Here is a 23,154-nt window from a genome sequence, read left to right as displayed (position 1 = left end):
TGGCGACTCCTCCTTTACGTCCAGGCCAAATTCGGCTTGTCCGGTTTGGACACCGTTGACGAACACAGGCGATCCTGCCGACGGTGATCGACTCGAGTGGCCTGTCGCTCCCACATGTCCCACGCCCTCTTCTCTGCCATGCTCCGACTCGGTGGATGGGATGGGCTGGTCGCGCGCAATGTCGAGAATCTTCTGCGCATCCTCCGGCTGAGGAAGCTCCGACCGCTGCCTCTTGTTCGCCCTCCCCTCGCTGCTCTCGCGATTGCGTTTTCGTGCTTGTTGGAGGTGGGCAGGTATAAGTTTGGACGTGACGGGTACGGAGAAGTCGCGATTGACATAGGCAGGAACGACCTTGATCATGCGCTTGCTCTGGTCTGTCTCGCCTTCGAATATGGCACCGACCGTGTCGCTCAGGTCGAGATCGCAGTCGTAGGCATCTTGCAGCCGCTTGATAGTGAATGCCCTACAAGACCAAATTAGTGCATGCAATCGCATCGCTTGCTTGACTCGACTCACGCCCGTTGCGCAGGAGACAGGTAGTTTTCCTTGTATCGCTGCTCTATGAGCGTCCACACGTTCTCCAGAGTCTCGTTCAGCTGTACAGGCAGGGCAAGGTTCGCCTCTTGGAACGCAGCAACTGCCTCATCACGAAATGGTCCATGGGCGTTTTCCGCTTTCAATGCAAGCACCTTGACAGACAGTCGCATACGCGCCGGAGGTGGCGCCATTGGGGCCATCTTGTAAAGAATGGTCGTGACAGTGTGCACGGGACGGTTCGACGTGCTGAACGGCGTGGTGGATCGTGGCTGGGAAACCTAGAGAAAGTTTAGGTGGATCTGCGAACGAAATCTTGGCAAACTCTCTCCCCTTCATGGTGAACGATGTTGATTCACCACCGCAATGTGAGTATGTTTGACACATCATTATATCCGGCGATTATTCACTCCACTCAAGAGGTCTTTGTTTGAGTCTTATCTCTTCCTGTATGGTCGACCGAGGATGTACGATCACACGCATCTGCACGTGAACACGCGTAATCTCCGACGTCACTCGAACTTCGCCGGACCAAAATCACTTCGCCTTCTTCCATCCTCGTCATATCACCTTACCGTCTTGATTTCCACTTGATATTTCTTTGTTTGAACGAGGATACTCTGCGCGCCTTCAGAGTATCATGATGGAAGTACCATCATACAAAAACTAAATACACGGACAAATGTCTACCTTGTTTTCACGAAGCGATCCTCTATTCATCTTCGTTACGGAAAGTTTCTGAATCCTCTCCATACACGCGAGTAGATCTGTTTCCATATGTCACCAGAGATCAAAGATACCTCATAGTCTCGTTTCTGTATTTCCGTCGCTTTTGTGTCATTATCATGTATACCACTGATGTTGAGAAATGGTGTAGTGTTCAACACATATAACACCTGGCTATCCGACCTTGCTTAGCTAAGTTCATGTATAGCTTCATATGTTCTGAGCGGCACGAAACATCTCAAAAGTTGTTTCACGGTCCGTCTGTAGCTGAGATGAGATACACACTGCAAGGTGAAAGAACGTTAAGTCTAGCAAGTGCGAGGTCCAATAGCGTCGCGTGACAGTGCCCCACCTTCCTTACTGCTGCAACAGTCCTCGCACCTTCCACTCTTCTCTAAATCGCGAGACTGGTGATCATTGCGAGTGGCGGCTTGTGTAAAATATCTATAGGCTGCTGGCCTGGTCTAGCCAGTCTCACCGATCCTTGACTTCACCAGCACTCACCACAATTCGCCATACCTGAGTACTTCGCTCCTCCTGCAGCCGAACAGGCTCGCACTTCACATCAAGTTCTTACCAACGACATCGCCCAAGCTCTCGACGTTATGGCGAGCGGTTCCAAGAGACAACGAGTAAGCGTGAGCGCTCAATGTGGCTCTGGAAGAAAAACACTGACCTCCCACAGGGCTCAGGGTCACCTCATCGCGAGAGCCACGTGAAACGGACGCGTCGCCTTTCTTCCAGCGCCTCTGTTCACTCACAGCGAAAGTCCGCCAGCCAGCAGCCTCCTCGAGCTAAGTCGGTCTTCCGCGGCGACAGAGACCCATACCTCCCGAAAGGCAACAGCAGTGCAACATTTTTGCCAACCAGCGACGACTGGACTTTTCGCGTCAAGGTCATCTCCTCGTCAACAGACCTGGACAACGATGTATTCAAGAGAGCCGTCCAGGGTCTCGTCAAGATATGTTTCCCTGAAAAGGTACTTGAAGAGCTGGGAATTCAGGTTCTCGAGGATAACATGCGTCACGAAAAGGCACCAGAGGCCAACATTACCAAAATGGTAGAGATCTTCAGATCAGAGATGGTCCACCGAGTTGTGTGGATGTTGGCTGAATACCTGGACACCTCGTCTAAAGTCGATGCAACCGTTTCGTCCATCATGGCAGCTAGTGCCAAGCTTCACGGCGAGAACGTTGGGGATGACGTGTTGGGCTATGTGATAGACAGCTTGAATCGCCTGAGGAGCCGGGTTCCATGCAATTCAACAGAGCTACTGGCCAACGGCGAAGGTCTGAAAGAGTCAACAGAAGACAAAAATGCAATCCTGGATAGCGAGGCCTCAACTGCAGTCGAAGATGATGCTGCCAAAAGTTCCGACGAGTCGTCTGAAGAGGAACCTGCGCCGCCCCGCAAGAAAGGCAAGAGACGCAAGAAAGATAAGTCACGCAAGCGACTGCAGGAGCAAGACCATGCAGCTCAAGGTACAGAGACGGAGATGGACACTCCCGTAGCTCCAGCTGAATCGGTTGTGCAATCTCAAGAAGAGCAACCGCCGGACGACAAGGAGAAGAAGGTGTCGTCTACATGGCGTTGGGATATCGACCCCGAAAATCTTAGTCGCGACGCAATACTTGATGTCTTTAAGCGCACTACCGATCTTTTTGCGTTCCATGCGTTACCTATTGCGCAGAGACAGTTTGGACTGGATCCTACGCCAAAGCGTAAAGAACTTCGAAAGAAGATTCAGTCGATGTTCGACGACATGGAGGATAAGGATCACGCTAAGTGGGACGACAGTCTCCGGAAGCTGCGCAGTGGCGATGTGACAATGCTGGTCCGGACCGAGACACCTTCTAGCTATCGGCACCGCAACACCGCAACACCGGCACCCATTACAAGGGTAGCTGCAGGCAGATCTAGTACCGCAAACAAACCGCAAGACATCGTTGGCTTGCCAGATTCAGACGAGATTCTCATCAAACGCGAAGCTACTGCTAATGATGAAGTGGTAGTAGAAGCCTCAGGGACCGAAGCTCGGTCTCATGAAGGCCGGTTCACAGCGACCGCTACTACCTTCCAGCAACTATCTACTAAGGAGAGGGTAGCCTTGGCTGGGAAGAACGGCTCTCATGACGCTGGAGGTCACGATCTCGCGACTGAAGCTAAGGTGTGTTAATCTCCAATGTATTAGAGACGTGGGCTAAGAATTTAGGCTCCCCAGAAAAGACCCCAAACTCCAATCGTCGACTTCCTAATAGGGCACAGTCAAATCAACTTGCAGGATTTCAAAGATTCAGTGTATATGATTATGGAGAGATTGTTCGAGCGGATATCTGATAAAGTATGTATATTTTCGATTCCGTTGTGGGGGTTATTAACAGACACTAGTCGATCAACTCGATCAACGTGGTGCAACATGACGGTACCATCAAAACTATCACGCGGTTCTCACTACAAGTCAGACTTATGGCATGCATACCTAATCCCAAATCCAAGTGGTTTCCCGAGCAGTCGAGAATGATGTTGGAAGAAAACTTAATTCCTTGGGTATTAGCGAACTTTTTCAACTTCGTAGAGTTGAAGCAGCATGAGTTCTTCTTTACTCATATCAAACCTGTAGGAATTGCACTTTTCATAAATCAAGAATACCCTCTGTTAATGCATTGAACAGATTCTATCAACTGTGGTTGACAGTGTGTGTGATCGGCGCATGAGTCTCGACAAAGAGTCCTCTTCCATTACCAGAGCCACTATGACCTTATCGTTGCACCAACGCGGCCTTTCAATGGTAGAGTAACTGAGTTTGTGAATTATTATGCAAACTTGCTGATTTGTGCTAGAGGACTATTTGTGGACGCAAGAATACGGTATTTCAGGATTACTTGAACGGGATCGTCGGTGATCATAATTGCGACAACAACACGAGACGGCACAGACTCGACAGAGTGCTGCGTTCTGTTGCATTCATACACAGAGAAAAGTTCCCCGAGCTCAAGTCTTCGGCTTTGGTTAAAGAATGGGAACGTCTGACTGGCCTGAAATGGTGAACATCCTCGAAGATTCTCTCGACGTGTATGTATTAGGTTTTCTACGATGGATGTGCGATCTTTCGGGGATTCGAAAGCACAATGGCCTGTTGACGATACATGATCTTGTGTAATTTCGAGAAGGCTTATGGCAGAGAGGCTGCTCCAAATGTACAGTACGACAGTCGGGTGTTGCGCAGCACATGAGAACATGTACCCAGATCATCTTGCAGAGAAGCAACAAGACCTAACATAAAAATCAATATATTCTATTCAAAACACCCTACTTGATTCATGTCATTACTGCAATGTGCCCATCTCTTCGCATTGTCTCCGAGAGCAGTTCGAGACCATGCTTTGTACATGGATCCTGATCCAATTTCGTTTTGGGGAAAAATCTACTCATGAAAGAAACTTTTTGACATACATTGACACGCAGACCCGCGAACACGCAAACACAACGTCAAATTACTATCTACTCCCAGCTTGAAGGAAAGCCTCGCTATCCATTCATCTACCTCACTGTCGTGTATCATATTTGATCTCCAACATCAACGCGTGCCACTTCCAATGCACTCCATCTTCTCATACCTCGCAAACACATGATTTTACGTATTGATCACCCATCAACTCCATTCCCAATCTTCGTCAACGTACAGACACATGACGAATAGAAAATAATTCAACCAACCAAGCAGTCCACACGCCCAGATCCGACGCAGCATGCACACTTGGTAGAGCATGCATGTGCTACACAGTATGGGTAGGCATCACAGCATCAGATTAGAATAAGAAAAGAGGAAAGTGCAATACCATGATCCATCACATTCTAACGCATGCACGAAGAACGTCAATCAGTCAGCACATCCCCGCACCAAACAAGTCAGATAAACATCCAAACCCATTCAATTCCCTATCAAAAAACACTAAGATATACCAACACCAGCAAAACACCACGCTATACCACACCACGCCGCGCTGCGCTAGCAATTCGTCTCAACAACATACAACAATAAGTTCCAACAACAAGTTCCAACAGATTCTGATCCAGAGTCCGAAAACCCCGCGTAAAACAAGCGCGAAGCCACGCACACACTAACAACAGCAACAACAATGTGAAGGGATACAAAACCCAGAGCCAGCACCGAAGCAAGACCAAAGCCCAGACGACGACGACGACAACGACGACGACGAAGAAAAGCAAACAAGCAAGCAAGCAGGAGAAGAAGAAAGAAGAAGAGATGCCAGCACTAAGCGGCGGGTATGCGAAACGAAGCAAAACGAAGCGAATGAAGGCGCGAAAAAAAAAACAGCGACATAGCTAGCCCCAACACCCGCGAAGTAGCTCGAAAAGTGCGAAAAAGCCGAAAAGAAAAGGTAGATCCGCACACAGTGTACAAGGAGCAGTGATAGTAAAGGGGAGAGGGAACAGGGTGACTAGCAAGCAACCAAACACCACACAACAAACCCAAACAGAACAAGGCCGTCGTCAAATTACTCAAAAGCAGACTCCTCCCTCACCATCCTCGCATCCATCCTGAGATCATCTCTAGGCCTTTGGCTAGCGGCGGAGCCATTCGAGCCCTTGCGCTGCCCGTTCGCCATGCCCATATTCATCAGGAGCATACCGCTCTCGCGCCGTCTTTGGCGCTGTTCCCTGGGCGTGCCGGACTGGACTGCGCTGTTGAGGCTGCCGTAGCCGTCGCCTTGGAAGGAGGTGTCGTAGCTGGGGGGTTCGTAGCTGGGGCGGATGGGGATGAAACCTGCGTCGTAGCCGGCGGTTTGCTGTTGTTGCTGCTGCTGCTGTTGCTGTGGTTGTAGTTGTTGCTGTTGTTGTTGCTGCGGTGGGGGTGAGTGGGAGAGGCCGGAGCTGTTTTGGTATTGGGGGAGTGGGCGTTCGTAGCTCTGTTGGAAGGTCGTTTCGTTGTACGCGGGTGTGGGGAGGTCGGAGAACATCTGTCGACGCGGGGAGCGGATGGCGTCGCCTCCTAGGAGGGAGTTGTTGACGCGTATCTCATGGATGGGGGAGTTTGCTTCGTCTAGCGCTGTGCCGAAGATGTCGGGGAAGTCGGTTAGGAAGAAGGATATGAGCGGTGCTGGGATGTTGAGGGTCGGGGCGAAGACTATGCCGACGTTTCTGACAGTCATCTTGTTGAGTTCGCAGTTGTCGACGACTTCGATGAGGAGAGATGATAGGTGGCGCAGTAGCTGGAAGTTGGCTGCGGGCAGCTTGTGCACGAGAACGTTGAACGTCTGGATCTTCTTGCTGCGCTCATCCATATCTGAAGTACGTTAGTTGGATAGACATATTAAGAATTTGAGGAAGCTTACCAAGAACCTTGAGGAAGTCGATATGCAGATCGCGAGTAAGAATCGACGCTGGCAGTTCCCGCAGATACAACTTGAGCAGCGAGGCTATCGCGTGAACATCATAGTACTGATCGCCCAGAAGCTTGACATCGCCTTCAGTGTTGAAGCGCTCTCGCAGGCCTCTGATGACGATGTTAGAACCACTAAGCCTGAAGATTCCTTCCTCGTTGATGCATTTCTTAGCATTTAGATATTCCAAGCAGCGGAAGACTACGGACGGCAGTTGGGCCGAAACGCCGATAGCCTGGGAGACCTCGACAGCTTCCTGGAGCGGTATGCCAAAGATACTTCGACTTGCATGCATCATCCGGGGTTCGGAGATTGAGAGCATGGGACTGCTTATCTGGACGGGCGCTAGGTCATTCGAACCACGGCCCCTGAACCCAAAAATGCTGCGCTTCTTGTCCTTGACAGATGTAGGCCCAGTTGGCGCCTTGTTGCCCCAATTCTCCGCGTCTCGGATGGGGGTGCCATTGCTCGGACCAGATATGGCGGGGAAGTGACCAAGGTTGTCTTGCGAGAAGGACGAAAGTTTTGGTGACCCTCGTGAAGGCTTACCTCCCATGCCCTCTCGGTGGTTTGGACCGCGTACCGGCGCTTCAGCTGCTACAGTGTCATCATAACTAATGCCCTGTAGTCGTGCCTGCTGGTGCATGTCCGGGCTGTCCTTTCTCTGCGAGTGCGAAAACTCTTGGCTAGGCTGTGACTTCTGTAGCGGTGCCATGGGCGAAGGTTGTCCCTCCATAGGAGAAGTCTCTTCATGCAAATCCACATGCTGTAAGAGAGCCTCGACCCACGCATCTCGTTCTTCGTCGCTTTCAGCACAAAGCACATGCCGCACCAGACTTGACGAGTCTTTCCGCTTCGGTTCTAGTATGAGGAAAGCATGTCGGTATTGGTTGTCTTCTGAATCGTCTCGGCGTTGTGGTGAGTGGTTCGATTGTTGCTGTGACTGCTTGCCGATCTGAGCGTTGTGCAGCTTGATGGTTCCTAAATGAGTACCACCTTCCGCCTCGTAATATCGAAACTCGGGACCGTCCAATACAAAGTGGCGGGCCTTCCATCCGCCAAAGTTCTTACCACGCTTGGTCAGGTAGCCCTCCTTTCGATGGGAAGCCTTGGGCAATGGGGCTGCTGAAGTAGTGATAGTAGGCTCTGGGGTCAGTCTATGGCCATTCTGGGCACCGATGACATCCGTAGAGAAGAATTCGCAGACTATCAGAGCAGCCTTCTCGTTCATGTTTGTTTCCAGTATGGCATCAAAGTACTGGTTCAGAGCAATTCCTCGTGCATCAATCCTGGCTGGGGCATGCCCGCTGAACAGACTGCGATCGGGAAGTTGCCCGTTGAAGTCGGTCAACAACCTTAACTGCGCATCTAGGGCGGGCAAGGCAGCGATGGTCTTCTCCATGCGCCACAGTTGCTTGCTGTCAGATCGAGCATATATTGCGAGGATGAAGACTGGATCCTCTTCTTGCGGCCTTGGAGATATGAAACTCATACGGGACGGACGAAGACGTGAGGAAAAGACCTTCACCTCGATCGAGGGTAGCGCATTGGGTGGAAGCAGGAACCCCGGGTATTGCTCCGAAACAAGACCACGGTAGACGTGCTCCGCGTCAGGTATGGAGAGAGAAGTTGGGCTGCTTGAAGTCGAAGTAGTACTTGGACTTGGCTGTCCAAGGGTTGCGGTTGCGTAATCTGGAGGTAGGCCCGTCTGTGGCTTGGCAGAGTGGTCGACTTGAATCGCGGGAGGTGAATGGAATGATTGAGGCGCGTTCGGTGGTGGAGGGTTTGGAAGTGGCAATGATCGTGCTGCTGGTATCATCCCAGTAGGAGACATGGGGGGTGACGCCAACGACTGTTTGGGAAATCGTGGCAATGGGGATCCCAGTGGCCTGTCTCCGGGGCGGGGGCTGGAGGGCAGACCGGGGCTGAGCAACGCAGGACTGAGCATCGCATTCAGTGAGCCGGCAGGCGGGTGGCGCGGGGAAAGTGGCAGGCCCGCTTGGAGGGGGTTGAAGAGGCGAGGCGTTGGAGGAACAGGGGCTGCTACGCTCCGGTCGGCTCCCTCGACGGGGACCTTTGTCTTGCTCTTGCTCCGGCTCGACTTCTTCGACTTGCTGCGAGCCTCGTCGTTCTTCATCATGGCGGCTTCGCGAATGCGGTCGTCTTCCTCGCGCGTCTTCCGTCTGCCTCGGTCCACGATGGGTATCTCGTCCACTTCCAGCACATCATCGTAGTCGGAGTCGGAGTCGTTCCCGTTGCCGTTGCCGTGGACGGCCTGGTGGAGATGCGCGCTGGTAGCGAGGGGCCTGGACAGGTTGAGGGGAGCTGGCGGGGCTTTGCGTGCCGGCTGTGTGGGCTTCCGCGGTGGCGACTCGAAGCCATTGCCGCCGAGGATGGGTGTGGCGTGGGTGATGGAGAGCTGCGGGGGCTGCAGATGTGTGTCGATGGCGGCTGGTGGCGGGGCGTCGACCCTCCTTGGCAGTGACGGCGGCTCTGACTGGGCTGCCTGGCTGATCTCCTGCACGATTGCGTTGAGGCTGGGGCCCTTTGCGCTGAACAGGAGCGGCTTCACGGAGTAGTCGGTGGGGGAGTTGACGGCCGAGTCGGGGGGCGATGCCGGTTCTGCGTCGGCAGAGGGCGCGGGCGAGGGCGCAGGCGACGCTGCCAGCTGCGAGTCGGGCACGGCGGGGTGCTCCCGTGCCAGCGGAGAGAGCCTGTCGGTGGGCTTGGCGGGCTCCTCGAGCGGCTGGTGGTGGTCGGGCCGCGGGGATGAGCCGGACGTATCGGACCTCAGCAGTGCGCCGGGCACGGGCGGGGCGTCGTCGGCGAGCTCCTTGACCTTGCGGCGGTAGCGGTCCTTGTCCCGCAGTGAGCGCTCCAGATCCTTCTGCAGGCCGATGATCATGGCGCGCTGCTTCTCGACGAGACGCCACAGCTGGGCGTTGTGCCCCGCGGTGCTCTGCTTCTCCTTCCACAGCGCCAGCAGCGCCGCCTCGGGCGAACCCGCCGCGGCGAGGAGGCGCGCCATGTCGGGCGGGTGAGCCAGCGTTGTGTCCTGCGACGGACGGTGGGCGTGGCCGGCGGGCGGGCGATATGTCTGCGAAGGACTCGACGACACAGACGAAGCAGCTGAATCGATCGAGTGATTGCGTATAGGCGGTTGGGGCCTCGTGTCAGGGCGGTGCGGACGGGTCGCCATGGCAGGCTTCGGCGAGGCGGGCGGCGAGGCGGCGGGCGGGCTCGCGGGCAGGCTCGCGGCGTTGTGGTGGTTCGCCTCCTCGGCGAGCAGGGCGTCCAGCTTCTCGCGCGGCGAGCGTGGTTCGTCGTGATGGGGCAAGGTGGTTGCGCTGGCTGCTGGGTGCAGCGGGCTCGGGGCCTTGCGGCGGCCTCGAGAGTCGCCGGTTTCACGCAACATGCGGATGCTCTCTGCCAGCGACGGAGCGTGGGCGTGGGCGTGGGCGGTGTTTTCTTGAAGCATAACGGCGGCCGTTTCGTCTCTCATAATGGTGCGCGCGATCGCTCGTGCGCAGGGAGGCCAGCCCGGTGGTGTTTTCGTCTCTGCGTGGAAGCAGCGTGGACTCGGCGCCGGCACTCTTCGTCAGCACTGGACTTCGGGCAGCGACTCGTGAGCGTCCTCCATCAGGCGGAGCGGACAGAGCAGAGCAGAGCAGCGCACAATGTCGAGAGAGAGTGGTATGACAGGGGCCTCTATCATTCGTCGTCTGTACGCGCCCAGCAACAACGAGCGGCCGGCTAGGCAGGGGCCCTGCTACTCGCAACGCCTCTGGATGGCCTGCGGTTCCGCCTTGTTCGCCGCACGAGAGCCCGACACAGCAACTGCCACAGATAGAGAGGGCGGGCGTATGTCAGCTGGTAATGCCCAATTCACGCGGGTTTTGCATCCACTGTGCGGTGGCGACGTGGTGCAAGAGAGCTGGCCCTTTGACTTTGTTCCTGCGTCGACATTCGAGCCGAGAGCACGGGCCCCCTCTCGTCTCCAACATGCTGCAACTCGATCCCCACTCTGTCGCACAACGCCTTATTGCCCATGCTATTGGCGTCGGTTACTTGCATAAAAATGCGCCTCTTGCCACATGACTGTCACTCTCCTCGTCAGCGTCATGTCTAATTGGTCAAATGCCGATTCCCATCGACACACATACTTGTCTGAGGGTGCAGTGCTATGAATCCACGGCACACGATTCGACCACTAGGAAGTGCTCCATTAGGACTTCATGTCGTATAAACGTCTTCCGGTACAGGCACCGTGTCTGTCACATCGACCTACTTCCAAGGTTCCACCAAGGCCACGCGGATCAGCACGTCTGTGCGCCTGCCCTCACCACCACACTCCCGCAGCCTGCATCAGGGGCAGATTGGATATACGCCGAACGAAAAACATCTTTCTTGTTTTTGGGCCCTTGTGAAACGGCGGCAGCTCGTCGTGGAGATGAAGTACGACGGCGAGTCTGCCAGAGGAGAAGATCGTTATCAGACAGGAAGTAGTTTGGGATCAGCGTTCATTTCTGATAAACACTTAGTGCTCACGCAAGGGTCGGATATTCTCAACCCTACTGACTAATCACCTCGATCACCATGTCGAACTCACCATGTTGATGGCCAAAGTTTAAACATCATCCGGAGAATTACAGCCATGTACAGATGTAGATACGAATGCGGCATTCACCGGAGATTGGCATAAGATTTCTCAAGCCTCGCCTATCACACCACCCAAAACCTCCGTCTTCAAGTTTCTCTCATCACATATTCCAAGACCTCGTAGGGCACCCTGTTCCGACTCTTCTTCCTGCTTGACCATGCTCCACGGTTCGTCACAAAATCTGCCCGCAGGCAAGTATCGGATCCTCCACATCACAAGATGAGCAACAGCCATGAACGCCATGTACAACGTTCGTGCTTATCTCAGCCCCGGGGATCGAGATTTCCCCAGACCGGCAGGCTGCTTATTATAGACGGCTGCTGCATAACCAAATTGACTTCTGGCAGAGAGATTGCGTGCCAAATCCCGGTGCTGGAGCCGAGCCGTTGTGCAACTCGATGTTGTACGACTGCTGGTGACAGTGATGGGCTAGACAGTGCAGCTCGTTCATGTTAGCGGCATTCGACCGATATCAGAAAGCCTCCTCAAGTGAGCATTAAGCTGTGACCATTCGTCTCGTCTTGGAGAAACGCCTTGCAAAAGGCAGGTGGATATCAAGCAGCCGAACCATTTCCCCAAATGCATGTCGTTGACGCCGTTCCATGCTTCGTTGCTGTCCAGTATAATACAAATATACACATTGCTCCACCCTACACCTGCACCCTCCCACTCCCACCCCGTTCCAGCTTGTTCAGCCTTCGCGCGGTTGTAATCTGCACCCGTCAGCATCGCCCCGCATCCCATCCCCCTCACTCGACGCACCTGTGTTCTTGTCCGCTGGCCACGCACAGGCAGCCCCATAGCATGCCGTCGTCCTCTATACGCGCCCATATCCTTCAACCGTTTTATGTTGTCCTGCACCTCCCTGCGCATATCGTTTTCAATCTTCATATTTGACAGCTCCGCCGTGAGGTCCATGACGGTCGAGTTCTTGAGGCTGCCGACCTTGGCCCACGGGTAGATGTGGAACTTTGCCATGATGCCCTGCGAGACCTTGGGGCCGATGCCGAAGAAACTCTCGAGCGAGCGCTGTGCAGGCGTTAGACTTGCGACTTTCAACTTGCGACGCGGGATTAGGCGGGCGTGGGTGCTGCTACTTTTACGAGCGTCGCCTCGGTGAAGTTGAAACCGTTCAGGAACACCTAGCGAGCGTCAGCGCGAGCCTATGCTTCTTCAATTGCATAACGCACCATGGTGCTGGTTTCTTCAGGGCAGCTATTCTATCCTCGTCGTGTCGGAAGTGCGTCTGTAACGTCAAACGGTCTGACACGGCCAGAAACCATCGCACTAGCGTCGAGCCAGGGAAGGTGCGACCGGAGCAAGAGACGCCAAGCTCCACGTCTCAGATCGCCCTCGACCTCTCCACTTCACTCTCCCAGGGGCTCAACTGTCTCTTTATAAAACGCCCACCTACACCCCCAATTGATCCGAGGAACTACGACCCGGCATCATGGCTTCCTTTCAGAGATTCCTCGTCTCGGTCCTGCTGATCCTCTCGGTCACTTTTGTCTTCTTTGCGCAGGCCTCTGAGGCGGCCAAGGGCCCTAAGATCACCCACAAGGTGTGTAGTATGTCTGTGTTTAACAATTGCGTCGCTGACTGGGTTTACAGGTCTACTTTGACATCACCCACGGCGATGAGGAGCTCGGCCGCATCGTCATCGGCCTGTATGGCAAGACTGTCCCCAAGACCGCTGAGAACTTCCGGTACATTACTACACTCTACGTATAGCAATGTTCATGTGCTTACTGGGATGCAGTGCTTTGGCTACCGGCGAGAAGGGCTTCGGCTACGAGGGATCTGCGTTCCACCGCGTTATCAAGCAGTTCATGATTCAGGGTGGTGAGCAAGACTCCGGTATAAATACTATCTCGGACGTTCACTGATGAATTTACTCAAGGTGACTTCACAAAAGGCGATGGCACGGGCGGCAAGTCTATCTATGGCAACAAGTTCCCTGATGAGAACTTCAAGCTCAAGCACACTCGCAAGGGTCTTCTCAGTATGTTATGAATTACCGCCTATGATCAACGATGAGATGTACTAACAGACACAGGCATGGCGAACTCCGGAAAAGACACAAACGGCTCGCAGTTCTTCATCACCACCGTCGTCACCAGCTGGCTCGATGGCCGCCACGTCGTCTTCGGCGAGGTGCTTGAGGGCTACGAGATTGTGGACAAGATCGAGAACGTGCCCAAGAGCGCAGGCGACAAGCCTACCAAGGCCGTCAAGATCGCCAAGAGCGGCGAGCTCGAGGTGCCAGAGGAAGGTATTCACGCGGAACTCTAGGCCAGTGATGTGGCTGCCCAGATGCTAGAGAGCTGCTGATTGTTTCATTTTTCAAGATTTATACGGTTCAGCCGAGCCTGCCGTTGCAGGAGACAATCTCGACGTTACTTCCACTGCGGTTGATGCTGTCGAGTCGGGAAGCCTGTCCAAGGGCAACTCGACCATTCAGACCTCTGGTGCTGTTGATTTGGGCCTGTCGTTGGGACAGAAGATGTTCTTTATTGTAGCTATCGTTGCTGTGTGCTTTTTCTTCCTTCGTTCGCGTGGAGGAAAGGCAAATGGTTTGGATGGGTTTAAGAGCAAAAGTATGGCGTAAGCTTATGATAGGATGATGTTATGCAATAGCTTGACAACTACAGTGGTTGTTGGAGTGAAAGTTTGTGCTCTGATTCTTGATGTTTGTCCAAGCTGTGTTTTGTGATGATTTCTTTGCAACAGCCTGACCACTACAGATGTTGTTGGAGTCAAACTTTATGCTTTCAATCTTTTCTGGTATCTGTCCAAGCTGCCTATTTGTGACGGTTGCTTTGCATTATTGGTCATACTTAGGTCGACTACTTTGGAAGTACTTACATCAACATATTCGCCAACGCTGCTTTGATCGATATGTATGGCTACTCCTTGAGTGTCCTGAAGGAGTCAACAGGTGACGCGTGGCTGATGATTCGACAGGGTATAGCGATAGCGTGCTATGCGTGCCAATGCTCTTGAAGAAGTCAATCGCCTCGCTTACAAAAACGTCTTATCTGCCAACTCTCAGAGAGACAGACTGCTTGTATCAGTGAGGTTACAAATGGCTATGGATAGGAGAAACAAAACTCCAACATGTGATCTCTTGCCCTGCCGGCGGAACGATCCGGCAAACACGATATCATCGGGGGCAAGCCAAGGCAAGCAGAGCAGAAGAACCACAATGACGGGCTCGTTACACGCAGAGCCCTCAGCTGCAGCAGCTGCTGTGACGTTCACCGCCCATTTCCACCGACCGGCTCGCCACCCTCACAGTAAGAGAGGCGAGGGCGCCAAGCCCCTTTAGTGTAAGCGACTTCTGTTGCAGTCTCAAATTTTAAAGAGCAGTCCCTCCCTCCGTCAACAAACCCACAAACTCGAACCCTAGTGTGTATTTGCACGATTCTACCAGCACAGTCTTTGTGAAGTCCTCTCCTTTTGGTCTTCACGCTCATTTTCTTCTCGTTTTCCAGGAAAGAGGCGCTAGCTCCTTTCCCTTACGACGAGTTTCCCAGGCGCGCTGCCTGCCAGATTCGATTTTCCACTTTCCGACCTGCCATTTCTCGTCTGACGCTCACTGCTGAGCCAGCCGAACAGTGATAGACTTGGTACTCCTCGCCTCTATCGACGACTCCACACACCTTTTCCCCCGCGACTAGACAGCCCGATTCCTTCATCATGGCTGAACAACTCAACATGGGCGCTCTCAACCTGAACGACTCGCAGCACGCCCCCAACGGCTTCAACGGCGAGCGCTCGGCCTACATCCCACCCCACATGCGCGGTGCTCCCCGCCAGGGTGGAGGCCCGCCCCCTATGGACGGACCCCCTCCCATGATGGCCAACGGCGGAGGTGCCTGGGGCCCCGGTCCCGCACAGGCAGGGTAAGTGCACCACCACACGAACGCGAGGGGCAGTTTCTAACACCTGACAGTCGCGGCTTCGGCGGCCCTCCTCCTATGAACGACGGCGGCGGCAACTGGGCCAACGCCAACGCCCCCAACTTCACTCCCCGCGGCCGCGACGGTCCCCAGAACGGCGGTGGCGGATGGGGCGCTGCTCCCCCGGGCCGATTCGACTCCGGTGCATACGGCAAGCCAGGCGGCGGCGGTGGAGGTGCTCCCCGCGGCGGCGGTGATGGCGGGTGGAAGGACGGCAAGCACGTCCCAGGGCCCTCCAACCCCCGCGTCGAGCGCGAGCTCTTTGGTGTCCCCAACGACCCCTCCAAGCAGCAAACTGGTATCAACTTCGAGAAGTACGACGACATCCCCGTCGAGGCGTCTGGCCAAGGCGTGCCTGAGCCCGTCACGCGATTCACAAACCCCCCGCTTGACGACCACCTGTTGAGCAACATCGAGCTCTCTGGCTACAAGGTCCCCACCCCCGTCCAGAAGTACTCCATCCCCATCGTTATGGGCGGTCGTGACTTGATGGCTTGTGCCCAGACAGGTTCCGGCAAGACTGGTGGTTTCCTCTTCCCCATCCTCGCCCAGGCCTTCCAGACCGGCCCCGTGGCTGCCCCCGCCGCACAAGGAGGCTTCCAACGTCAGCGGAAAGCCTACCCCACTTCGCTCGTCTTGGCGCCCACCCGTGAGTTGGTGTCCCAGATCTACGAGGAGGCCCGCAAGTTCGCCTACCGCTCTTGGGTCAAGCCCTGTGTTGTGTACGGTGGTGCCGACATTGGCTCCCAGCTCCGCCAGATGGAGCGTGGCTGTGATCTGCTCGTCGCTACCCCCGGTCGCCTGGTCGACTTGATCGAGCGTGGCCGCATCTCTCTCCAGAACATCAAGTACCTTGTCCTCGACGAGGCTGATCGTATGTTGGACATGGGTTTCGAGCCTCAGATTCGCCGCATTGTCGAGGGCGAGGACATGCCCCCCACCGCTGGTCGCCAGACACTCATGTTTTCGGCCACCTTCCCCCGCGACATCCAGATGCTCGCCCGCGACTTCTTGAAGGAGTACATCTTCCTTTCTGTCGGTCGTGTCGGTTCCACTTCGGAGAACATCACCCAGAAGATCGAGTACGTCGAGGACGCCGACAAGCGTTCTGTCCTTCTCGATATTCTGCACACACATGGCGCTGGTCTGTCTCTTATTTTCGTCGAGACAAAGCGCATGGCCGACTCGCTCTCCGACTTCCTCATCAACCAGGGTTTCCCCGCCACGTCCATCCACGGCGACCGCACTCAGCGTGAGCGTGAGAAGGCGTTGGAGATGTTCCGTACCGGTCGATGCCCAATCCTTGTCGCTACTGCTGTAGCCGCCCGGTAAGTGGTTTCCCCATCCTTTTCGTTGCTTCCAACCCTTGTGTATTCTCCACGCTTCTGGGTTTTTGGACTTCCTTTTTGTTTTCTACCTTTCGATCAACACTTCACACCTCTTCATTACTCAGTCTGCTAACTGTTACCGTAGTGGGCTTGACATACCTAATGTGACTCACGTGGTCAACTACGATCTTCCCACCGACATTGACGACTACGTCCACCGAATCGGTCGTACCGGTCGTGCTGGAAACACAGGTATCGCCACTGCCTTCTTCAACCGTGGCAACCGTGGTGTTGTTCGCGATCTCCTCGACTTGCTCAAGGAAGCCAACCAGGAAGTTCCCTCGTTCCTTGAGAGCATTGCTCGCGAGGGCTCCGGCTTCGGCGGTGGTGGTGGCCGTGGCGGTCGCGGCGGAGGCCGTGGTCGCGGTGGTGCTGCGACTCGCGATGTCCGTCGCATGGGTGGTGGCGGCGGCGGCGGCTTTGGTGGAGGCTTCGGTGGAGCTCCCCAGGGCGGCTACGGAGGTGGCTACGGCGGCGGTGCTCCCGCTGGCGGATACACTGCCCCCGCTCCTGCCTACGGAGGCGGCGGTGGTGGATACGGTGGTGGTGGCTACGGCAACCCGTCTGGCCCTGGTGGCAGCTCTTGGTGGTAGACGCGTCCATCCGTGCTCCACGACGCCGCCCACCCAGGACCTAATTACTTTCTTTGCCATACCCTGGAACGTCGTGTCGCTTCACTAGGCGGCTTTGCTTCCCATTTCCTTTATCGATCGAATGTTTTCTGCGACTCTTTCCCGGTTACTGCGGAATGAAACGGAAACCCGGAATCTCATACCCCAATCAGCATATAGACAGCGATTGTTTCTTTGCGGATCTGCCCATCTTCGAGCTCTGCTGCACCTAGGATACCCATTTCGACACATGCGAGTCGAGCTCGTGCATGGCGGCAGGACCACACGCCTTTTTCACGAAGGCAATGCATGATGAACATTTACGTCTTCGCTCTGCGCGCACAGCAGGCTGCTTGGGGAGTTTTAGATATCGTTTTCCGCGTCTTCGATGCCGACGGCCTCTTTTTTTCTTCTCGTCATTTTCCCATTATCACGTTAGATGAAAAAGCGATTCCTTTACCCTGGTCATACCCCCCCTTTCGCTTCCAGCTCTTGGATGGCGAGGAATGTCGGCGAGGAATGCCGGCTTGACGGAAGCTGGTCAAGGCTCGCACATGGGTGGCGTTCACGAGACGTGTTTGTCCTTTTTCTAACGGCCTTGTTTATGAATGAGGTCTGGGCGAAGGAAATACCCCGGTTTTGTGGTGGCCATGAATGGTAGTCTTTGCATGTAGACATTGTCGGAAGCTCTCATGACTTGGGCAGGGGAATCACATAAAAGCATAGTTTCGAGCAGATTAGTTAGATGGATGACGAATGCATGTGATTCGATCAGTCTTTGTTATATTACTCGGTGATGTCGCTGAATATGATATAATGACAGCCTTGCCATGGTTCCCTGCGGGTTCGGTGGGCGACGGTATAATTCCAAGGCGCTGCTTATGCAAGAGGCGGTTAGCGTGGAAGCTTGCCCTCGGGTGCGCCTGCCCAAGCGCTCACAGCATCACGCAACAACCATGGTTCCATGACGGCCGACGCGACAGCCATGGACACGCCCACCCCAATGCCGCGCGCCGACGAGCCCGACTCGCGCAACAGCCTGCGACACATTCTGGCTGCCGAGCCTGCCGTGGACGAGCGGCCGCCCATGGACGAGCAGAGAGCCTCACCCGCCGCCGACGAGCGCAAGGCGTCACCGGCCCTGGACGAGGCCAAGGCGTCGCCAGAGAGCGAGACTACCTCCAAGGCCGGCGGCGACGGCGGCGACGGCGAAGCTAGGCCCTACTACACGGCGACGACGACGACCACCCGGCGCAACGCCAACGGCAGCGTGTCATCCGTGTACAGCGGCAACAAAATCAAGCACCTCAAAAAGGACGACGGGATCCCGCTGTGGCGGCGCGACATCCAGTACGACTTCCTCAAGCTCGTCTTCGAGGACGACCGGCGCGTCTTCACCAAGCAGTCGGACGCGACGCCGGGCCACACGTTCGCCGACATCTACCTCGACGCCATGGCCAAGAGCAGCAAGTGCAGCAAGATCCTCAAGGACAAGCTGCTGACGGAGCGCCCGGCGGCCATCAACATGGCCATGGTGTGCCTGCTGGTCAACGTCGGCCGCATGAACACGACGCTCAACTTCTTCCCCGAGATGCGCGCCCAGCTGCGCACCTACCACTCGATCCCCTCGCTGCAGGCCCACCAGGACCCCAACGCCTACAAGCAGCTGCAGGACGCCCCGCGCTTGAAGTCGATTTTGAAAGGTGCCACCGAGGACACGGAGCAGCCCAGCACCGTCGAGGAGATCATGGCCGCGAGCATCCCGCGCACCAACCCCGTCAACCTCATCTTCGTCCTGTCGCAGTACGCCCCCAAGATCTCGGAGCTGCACTTCTTCCCGCCACGTGACTTCTTCGACCTCGTCATGCGCTCGAATCTGAGCAGCAAGAGCCGCGCCACGGCCTTTCTGTGGCTGATGTGGTGGTACCTCGAGAGCGACTTCTCCAACGGCGCGGCAGAGCGCAACCCCTTCGGCCCGGGGCAGGTCGGGCCTGCAGACGACCCGGCGACGGCCGAGACGCCCATCAAGTGCCCGCCCTTCGCCATCCTGACGCCCGAGATGGAGACGCTCGAGAACGTCGACACGCCCGACGAGAAGGTCTTTGGCGAGATCAAGCGCAAGGAGCGCATTGCCATCCTGGCGAGCGACATGGCGCCCGTCGTGACTGGGCCCAAGCGCACGAACAAGAAAGGTGGGTGCATTGTTCCTGTCGTTGGAGGGTCGTATGTGGACGCTAACACCGCTCCAGCTTTCAACCAGAACCCCGTCTTCTCCGTCCTGACCGACGACGGCGCCTCTACGCCCGCCCGAGACAGACAGTCGCCATCGCATGGTGAGAACACACCCAACATCAAAGAAGCACAAGACTGATCAACCCAGGCTCCTCGCGCGGCCGCGGCAAGCTAGCAAAATCAATCATAGAACGCGACTTCCCCTCCGACACGGACCGCACCCGCTCCGCATCCCCCGCAGGCAGCGTCTACAACATGAGCAAAAAGATGCCAGCCACCTCCACCTCCACCGCCACCGCCACACCCAACATGCGCATAAACACGCTCCTCAACGACGACGCCCCCGTGTCCACCCCCGCATCCAAAGCACCCAGCCGCGGCAACTGGACACGTACGCGCGCCCCCAACACAGGCGCCCGCAGCTTCAAAGCGCGCCTCGACGCCAACAACTCGCAAGACGGCCAATCCCCCGGCCCCGGCCCCGGCCCAGGCCCCTCGGTCAGCGCCCCAACCTTCACCGGCCCCCACGGCTTCTACCTCCCGCTCAACGGCTCGGACCCCAGCCACAAGCGCACGCGGCCACTAACCCAACACCAGCTCGCCGTAGAGCAGTACCGCCGCCGCCGCGTAGACGTCATCCTCGACCGCGGCATCCGCACCGAATACCACGCCGCCGCCAAGCGCCGCCGCAAAACAAACGCCTTCATGCGCGCCTGGATCCGCTGCAAGGGCATGGCAGACGGCTATGATACGGATGAAGAAGCAGCGAAATTCGACAACCTGCAGCAGGGGTCCTCGTCCTTCGCTGACCCAGACGCGGGATCCACGTCCTCCCCGCCTATGCCCGCTGGTCTCGTCCCATTAGACTTCGCAGGCGAGGTCAACGATCAGGGCGAGGAGAGCTATTTCCGCGCTAAGATGTTGGGGCGCGCGTTGCGCCGCCTCGATCGCTGGGAGAATGGGCGTCGTGTCGAGAGGCGCAGGGCTAAGGCGGTGTTTGCTGTGGATCGGAATGGCGTGCGGGTTGCGGGCGGGGAGGCCGGGATACTTATGGATGGCGATGATGAGGATGAGGATGGGGATGGAGATGCTGATGGAGATGTGGATGGCGATGAGGATATGCTGGATGGGGAGGGGGATGAGCTTGAGCGGAGGGATGAGGGCAGTGAGAGTGAGGATGAGGAGTATGAGCGTGATAGGGAGAGGGGGTTTGATCCGCATGTTTTGCCGCCGTTGGTGGGTATGCACTGATTCTCTCTCTCGGTTTCTTTCTTTCTTTTGAGGAGGGTTGAGATAGGGGGTATGTATGATTACGGATGGGCTGCTGTTTAGCATGGGCGTTAGGGATGTGGGTTTCGCTGATACCGAAATATGGGCTACTTTCTTCTTCTGTTCTGTGTGTGAGCTGGATCTTTTATTTCGTGGTAGTTGATGCCATTTATTCCACACATCCAGACCAGAATATTCATCATCCTTTTGTCTACCTCCCCATTCAAACATACACACACACACACACACACACACACAGCTATATCCCATCACTCCCCCGGCCGCAAAACCCCCACCTCCACCACCCCAACCTCCCCACTCTCCAAATCCACAACAACAACCTGCCCCCCCTCCCTAAACCTTGGCACACAAACCAACACGACACTCTGCCCCTCCCCCCCCCTAATAACCCTCGTCCCAAACGCCGCCTGCCCCCCCGCAAAATATACATGCGGACACTCGCGCACCAGCAGCGGATCATCGTCCTGGAAGGGGTAGCAAGCGAGGGTATCCGGGGCGGTAGGCGCGATGCAACGCCAGCGGAGCGTCATTTCCATGGCGTCGAGGGGGGAGATGTCGTCGTCGACGTATTTTAGGAGGTCGGCTATGGGTTGGCCTGAGGTGCCGAGGAGGCGGTGGCCGTCGATGTCCGCGGACCAGGGGTTTGTTGCTGTGTGCAGGGTGGGGGGTGAGGAGGGGGTGGAGGAGTTGGGGGCGGAGGTGTAGAGGCGTGCTGTTGGGAAGAGGGCGGGGTGGAGGGGTTGCTGGGGGAGGGCGACGTTGGCGGGGTCTGAGGCGCCGGGGAGGAGGGTGATGGGGAGTGTGGGGAGGAGGGTGGAGAGGAGGGTGTCGAGGCGCGCGGCGGGGGAGGCGTTGTAGGATGAGGCGTCGTAGCCGTAGTGTTTTTTCCCTTTTTTGGCGGCGTATGCTTCGCGGGATAGGATGGGTGAGGAGTGTGAGAGCGAGTCGCCTGCGATGATGAGGCGGGTTATTTGCGAGGAGGATGTTTGGGAGGGGGGGCCCGTGGCTTCGCCGGTTAGGTACTCGACGAGCAGGTCCAGGGCGAGGTCGTCGTCGTCTGTGCCGGTGATTTCTAGCCCGGATACGATTGCGATTTTGCCTGCTCGTTGGCGGGCGGGTTTGGTCTTCTGCTCTGCGTCGTCGCGTTCCCAGCGGGCGGGTTGGCGGGGCAGGTCTGCGTATTGCGTTGCGATGACCTGGAAGGAGCCGTCTGCCTGTTCAGTCCCGAGAGCAGCAAGTACACAGCCCGTCACGTAGTGCGAGCTGAGACTCTCTCCCGTGACGCGCAGACGACCAGACTCGTCCTCCAGCATCATCTCATCCTGGCCCGAAGTCGAGACGTATGTTTCCCGCGGCGGCGGTGCTACGATCCAGTGCTCTTTCGATATGTCGTCCAGCACGTTTGGCTTCAGCGCCATCTCCATGTACACTGTGCCCACCACCCAGCATAGCTGGCCCTGTCGTACATCGAGCACACGCTCCACAAAGGATGCCTTCTCGCCGCCGAGTTCAAAGTCGTCCCATGCTTCGTGCGCTTTTTGCTTGACCGCTTTCTTCAGAAGGGACAGTCGGAGGAAGTACATGTCGGCGAATTGGTGGGCGTAGTTCTTCTCTGTGCCCTTGGGCAGCTCGAATGTGTGGAGGGGGTTGTATACCGAGGCATTTCGAACCAGAGGGGTTGCTGCGTCCCCGCTGTGGTAGTTAGAGGCTGGACTTGACTTAGGATGCAGGGACAGGTGCAGGACTTACAATGGCGCGCCTTTCAGCATGTTGCCGTCTGAAGTGGCCATGGTGTGTTGTGTGTGGCAGAACAGAGACTAGAATGTGAGGTTTGGATGTCGGCTTGTGAATGTGAATTTGTCGGAGCTCGAAAAGCTGCGGGACGCGTCGCGCGTTGGGTTTACACTAGTCCCAGATAGGCAGTTTAAGTACTCGACTGACCATTGCACACAGTTCTGTCATTCTTCCAGATTTACGATTCTTAAATATAGTATTTCTTTCTCTCATTCTTCGTAATAGTACACAGGTTCACTGCATTCACACTTAACACAGTCGCAATTTAAGTACACAACAAAAATCATGGTCTAGACTACTGTACATTGACCAAGCATATCCAAAACGAAGACGACAAGCAAACAATAAGTTTGATGTATGATCATTGTATTTCTCCTACCCGCCGAGCTAACACGATGCTCAAGGCGTCCTTATCGCGCTGCAAGCCATTATTCCAGGCCTCAACCTATGCACACATCATGTCTATATCTATGTCTATATCCATACCATCCCATTATATCCCAAAGCAAACCATGGCACACCGACCATGGCAAGCCATCCAGTCCCAGTCCC

At 55.8% G+C, this 23,154-nt stretch overlaps 8 protein-coding genes across 8 annotated transcripts; 5 read left to right on the top strand and 3 right to left on the bottom strand.

Moving 5' to 3' along the window:
• Window positions 1–1,865: 1,865 nt before the first annotated feature.
• On the top strand, window positions 1,866–4,307 carry P153DRAFT_381171 (uncharacterized protein; the record flags this gene model as incomplete). Its single annotated transcript, XM_033670020.1, has 6 exons — window positions 1,866–1,892; window positions 1,946–3,427; window positions 3,473–3,601; window positions 3,649–3,876; window positions 3,932–4,048; window positions 4,101–4,307. 6 exons carry the CDS (start codon window positions 1,866–1,868, stop codon window positions 4,305–4,307), a joined length of 2,190 nt encoding a protein of 729 aa, XP_033528386.1.
• Window positions 4,308–5,780: 1,473 nt separating this feature from the next.
• P153DRAFT_281497 (RhoGAP-domain-containing protein) lies at window positions 5,781–10,080 on the bottom strand (the record flags this gene model as incomplete). Its single annotated transcript, XM_033663147.1, has 2 exons — window positions 5,781–6,568; window positions 6,618–10,080. The coding sequence occupies 2 exons, from the start codon at window positions 10,078–10,080 to the stop codon at window positions 5,781–5,783; spliced, it is 4,251 nt and encodes a 1,416-aa protein (XP_033528385.1).
• A 262-nt stretch (window positions 10,081–10,342) lies between these two features.
• P153DRAFT_381169 (uncharacterized protein) lies at window positions 10,343–11,247 on the top strand (the record flags this gene model as incomplete). The annotated part of the gene is made up of 2 exons (XM_033670019.1): window positions 10,343–10,526; window positions 10,928–11,247. The coding sequence occupies 2 exons, from the start codon at window positions 10,343–10,345 to the stop codon at window positions 11,245–11,247; spliced, it is 504 nt and encodes a 167-aa protein (XP_033528384.1).
• Window positions 11,248–11,975: 728 nt separating this feature from the next.
• Window positions 11,976–12,518, bottom strand: P153DRAFT_372512 (30S ribosomal protein S13; the record flags this gene model as incomplete). The annotated part of the gene is made up of 4 exons (XM_033669401.1): window positions 11,976–12,038; window positions 12,088–12,354; window positions 12,423–12,467; window positions 12,516–12,518. 4 exons carry the CDS (start codon window positions 12,516–12,518, stop codon window positions 11,976–11,978), a joined length of 378 nt encoding a protein of 125 aa, XP_033528383.1.
• Window positions 12,519–12,592: 74 nt separating this feature from the next.
• On the top strand, window positions 12,593–13,997 carry P153DRAFT_363020 (peptidyl-prolyl cis-trans isomerase B). The gene is made up of 5 exons (XM_033667276.1): window positions 12,593–12,886; window positions 12,937–13,031; window positions 13,085–13,167; window positions 13,226–13,327; window positions 13,382–13,997. The coding sequence occupies exons 1-5, from the start codon at window positions 12,776–12,778 to the stop codon at window positions 13,615–13,617; spliced, it is 627 nt and encodes a 208-aa protein (XP_033528382.1). The 5' UTR covers window positions 12,593–12,775; the 3' UTR covers window positions 13,618–13,997.
• Window positions 13,998–14,810: 813 nt separating this feature from the next.
• P153DRAFT_102895 (DEAD-domain-containing protein) lies at window positions 14,811–17,462 on the top strand. Its single transcript, XM_033661868.1, has 3 exons — window positions 14,811–15,230; window positions 15,281–16,615; window positions 16,761–17,462. The coding sequence occupies exons 1-3, from the start codon at window positions 15,025–15,027 to the stop codon at window positions 17,266–17,268; spliced, it is 2,049 nt and encodes a 682-aa protein (XP_033528381.1). The 5' UTR covers window positions 14,811–15,024; the 3' UTR covers window positions 17,269–17,462.
• Window positions 17,463–18,240: 778 nt separating this feature from the next.
• On the top strand, window positions 18,241–21,003 carry P153DRAFT_363018 (uncharacterized protein). Its single transcript, XM_033667275.1, has 3 exons — window positions 18,241–19,478; window positions 19,536–19,619; window positions 19,667–21,003. The coding sequence occupies exons 1-3, from the start codon at window positions 18,272–18,274 to the stop codon at window positions 20,767–20,769; spliced, it is 2,394 nt and encodes a 797-aa protein (XP_033528380.1). The 5' UTR covers window positions 18,241–18,271; the 3' UTR covers window positions 20,770–21,003.
• Window positions 21,004–21,056: 53 nt separating this feature from the next.
• P153DRAFT_330716 (uncharacterized protein) lies at window positions 21,057–22,650 on the bottom strand (the record flags this gene model as incomplete). Its single annotated transcript, XM_033665437.1, has 2 exons — window positions 22,558–22,650; window positions 21,057–22,500 (listed from the first exon to the last, which is right to left on the bottom strand). Exons 1-2 carry the CDS (start codon window positions 22,596–22,598, stop codon window positions 21,057–21,059), a joined length of 1,485 nt encoding a protein of 494 aa, XP_033528379.1. The 5' UTR covers window positions 22,599–22,650.
• Window positions 22,651–23,154: the final 504 nt, after the last annotated feature.

This window comes from Dothidotthia symphoricarpi, assembly GCF_010015815.1.
Source record: "Dothidotthia symphoricarpi CBS 119687 unplaced genomic scaffold P153scaffold_2, whole genome shotgun sequence".
NCBI classification, from domain to species: domain Eukaryota; kingdom Fungi; phylum Ascomycota; class Dothideomycetes; order Pleosporales; family Dothidotthiaceae; genus Dothidotthia; species Dothidotthia symphoricarpi.
The sequence above is the reverse complement of the archived record's forward strand: the minus strand, read 5'-3'. Positions and strand labels throughout refer to the sequence as shown.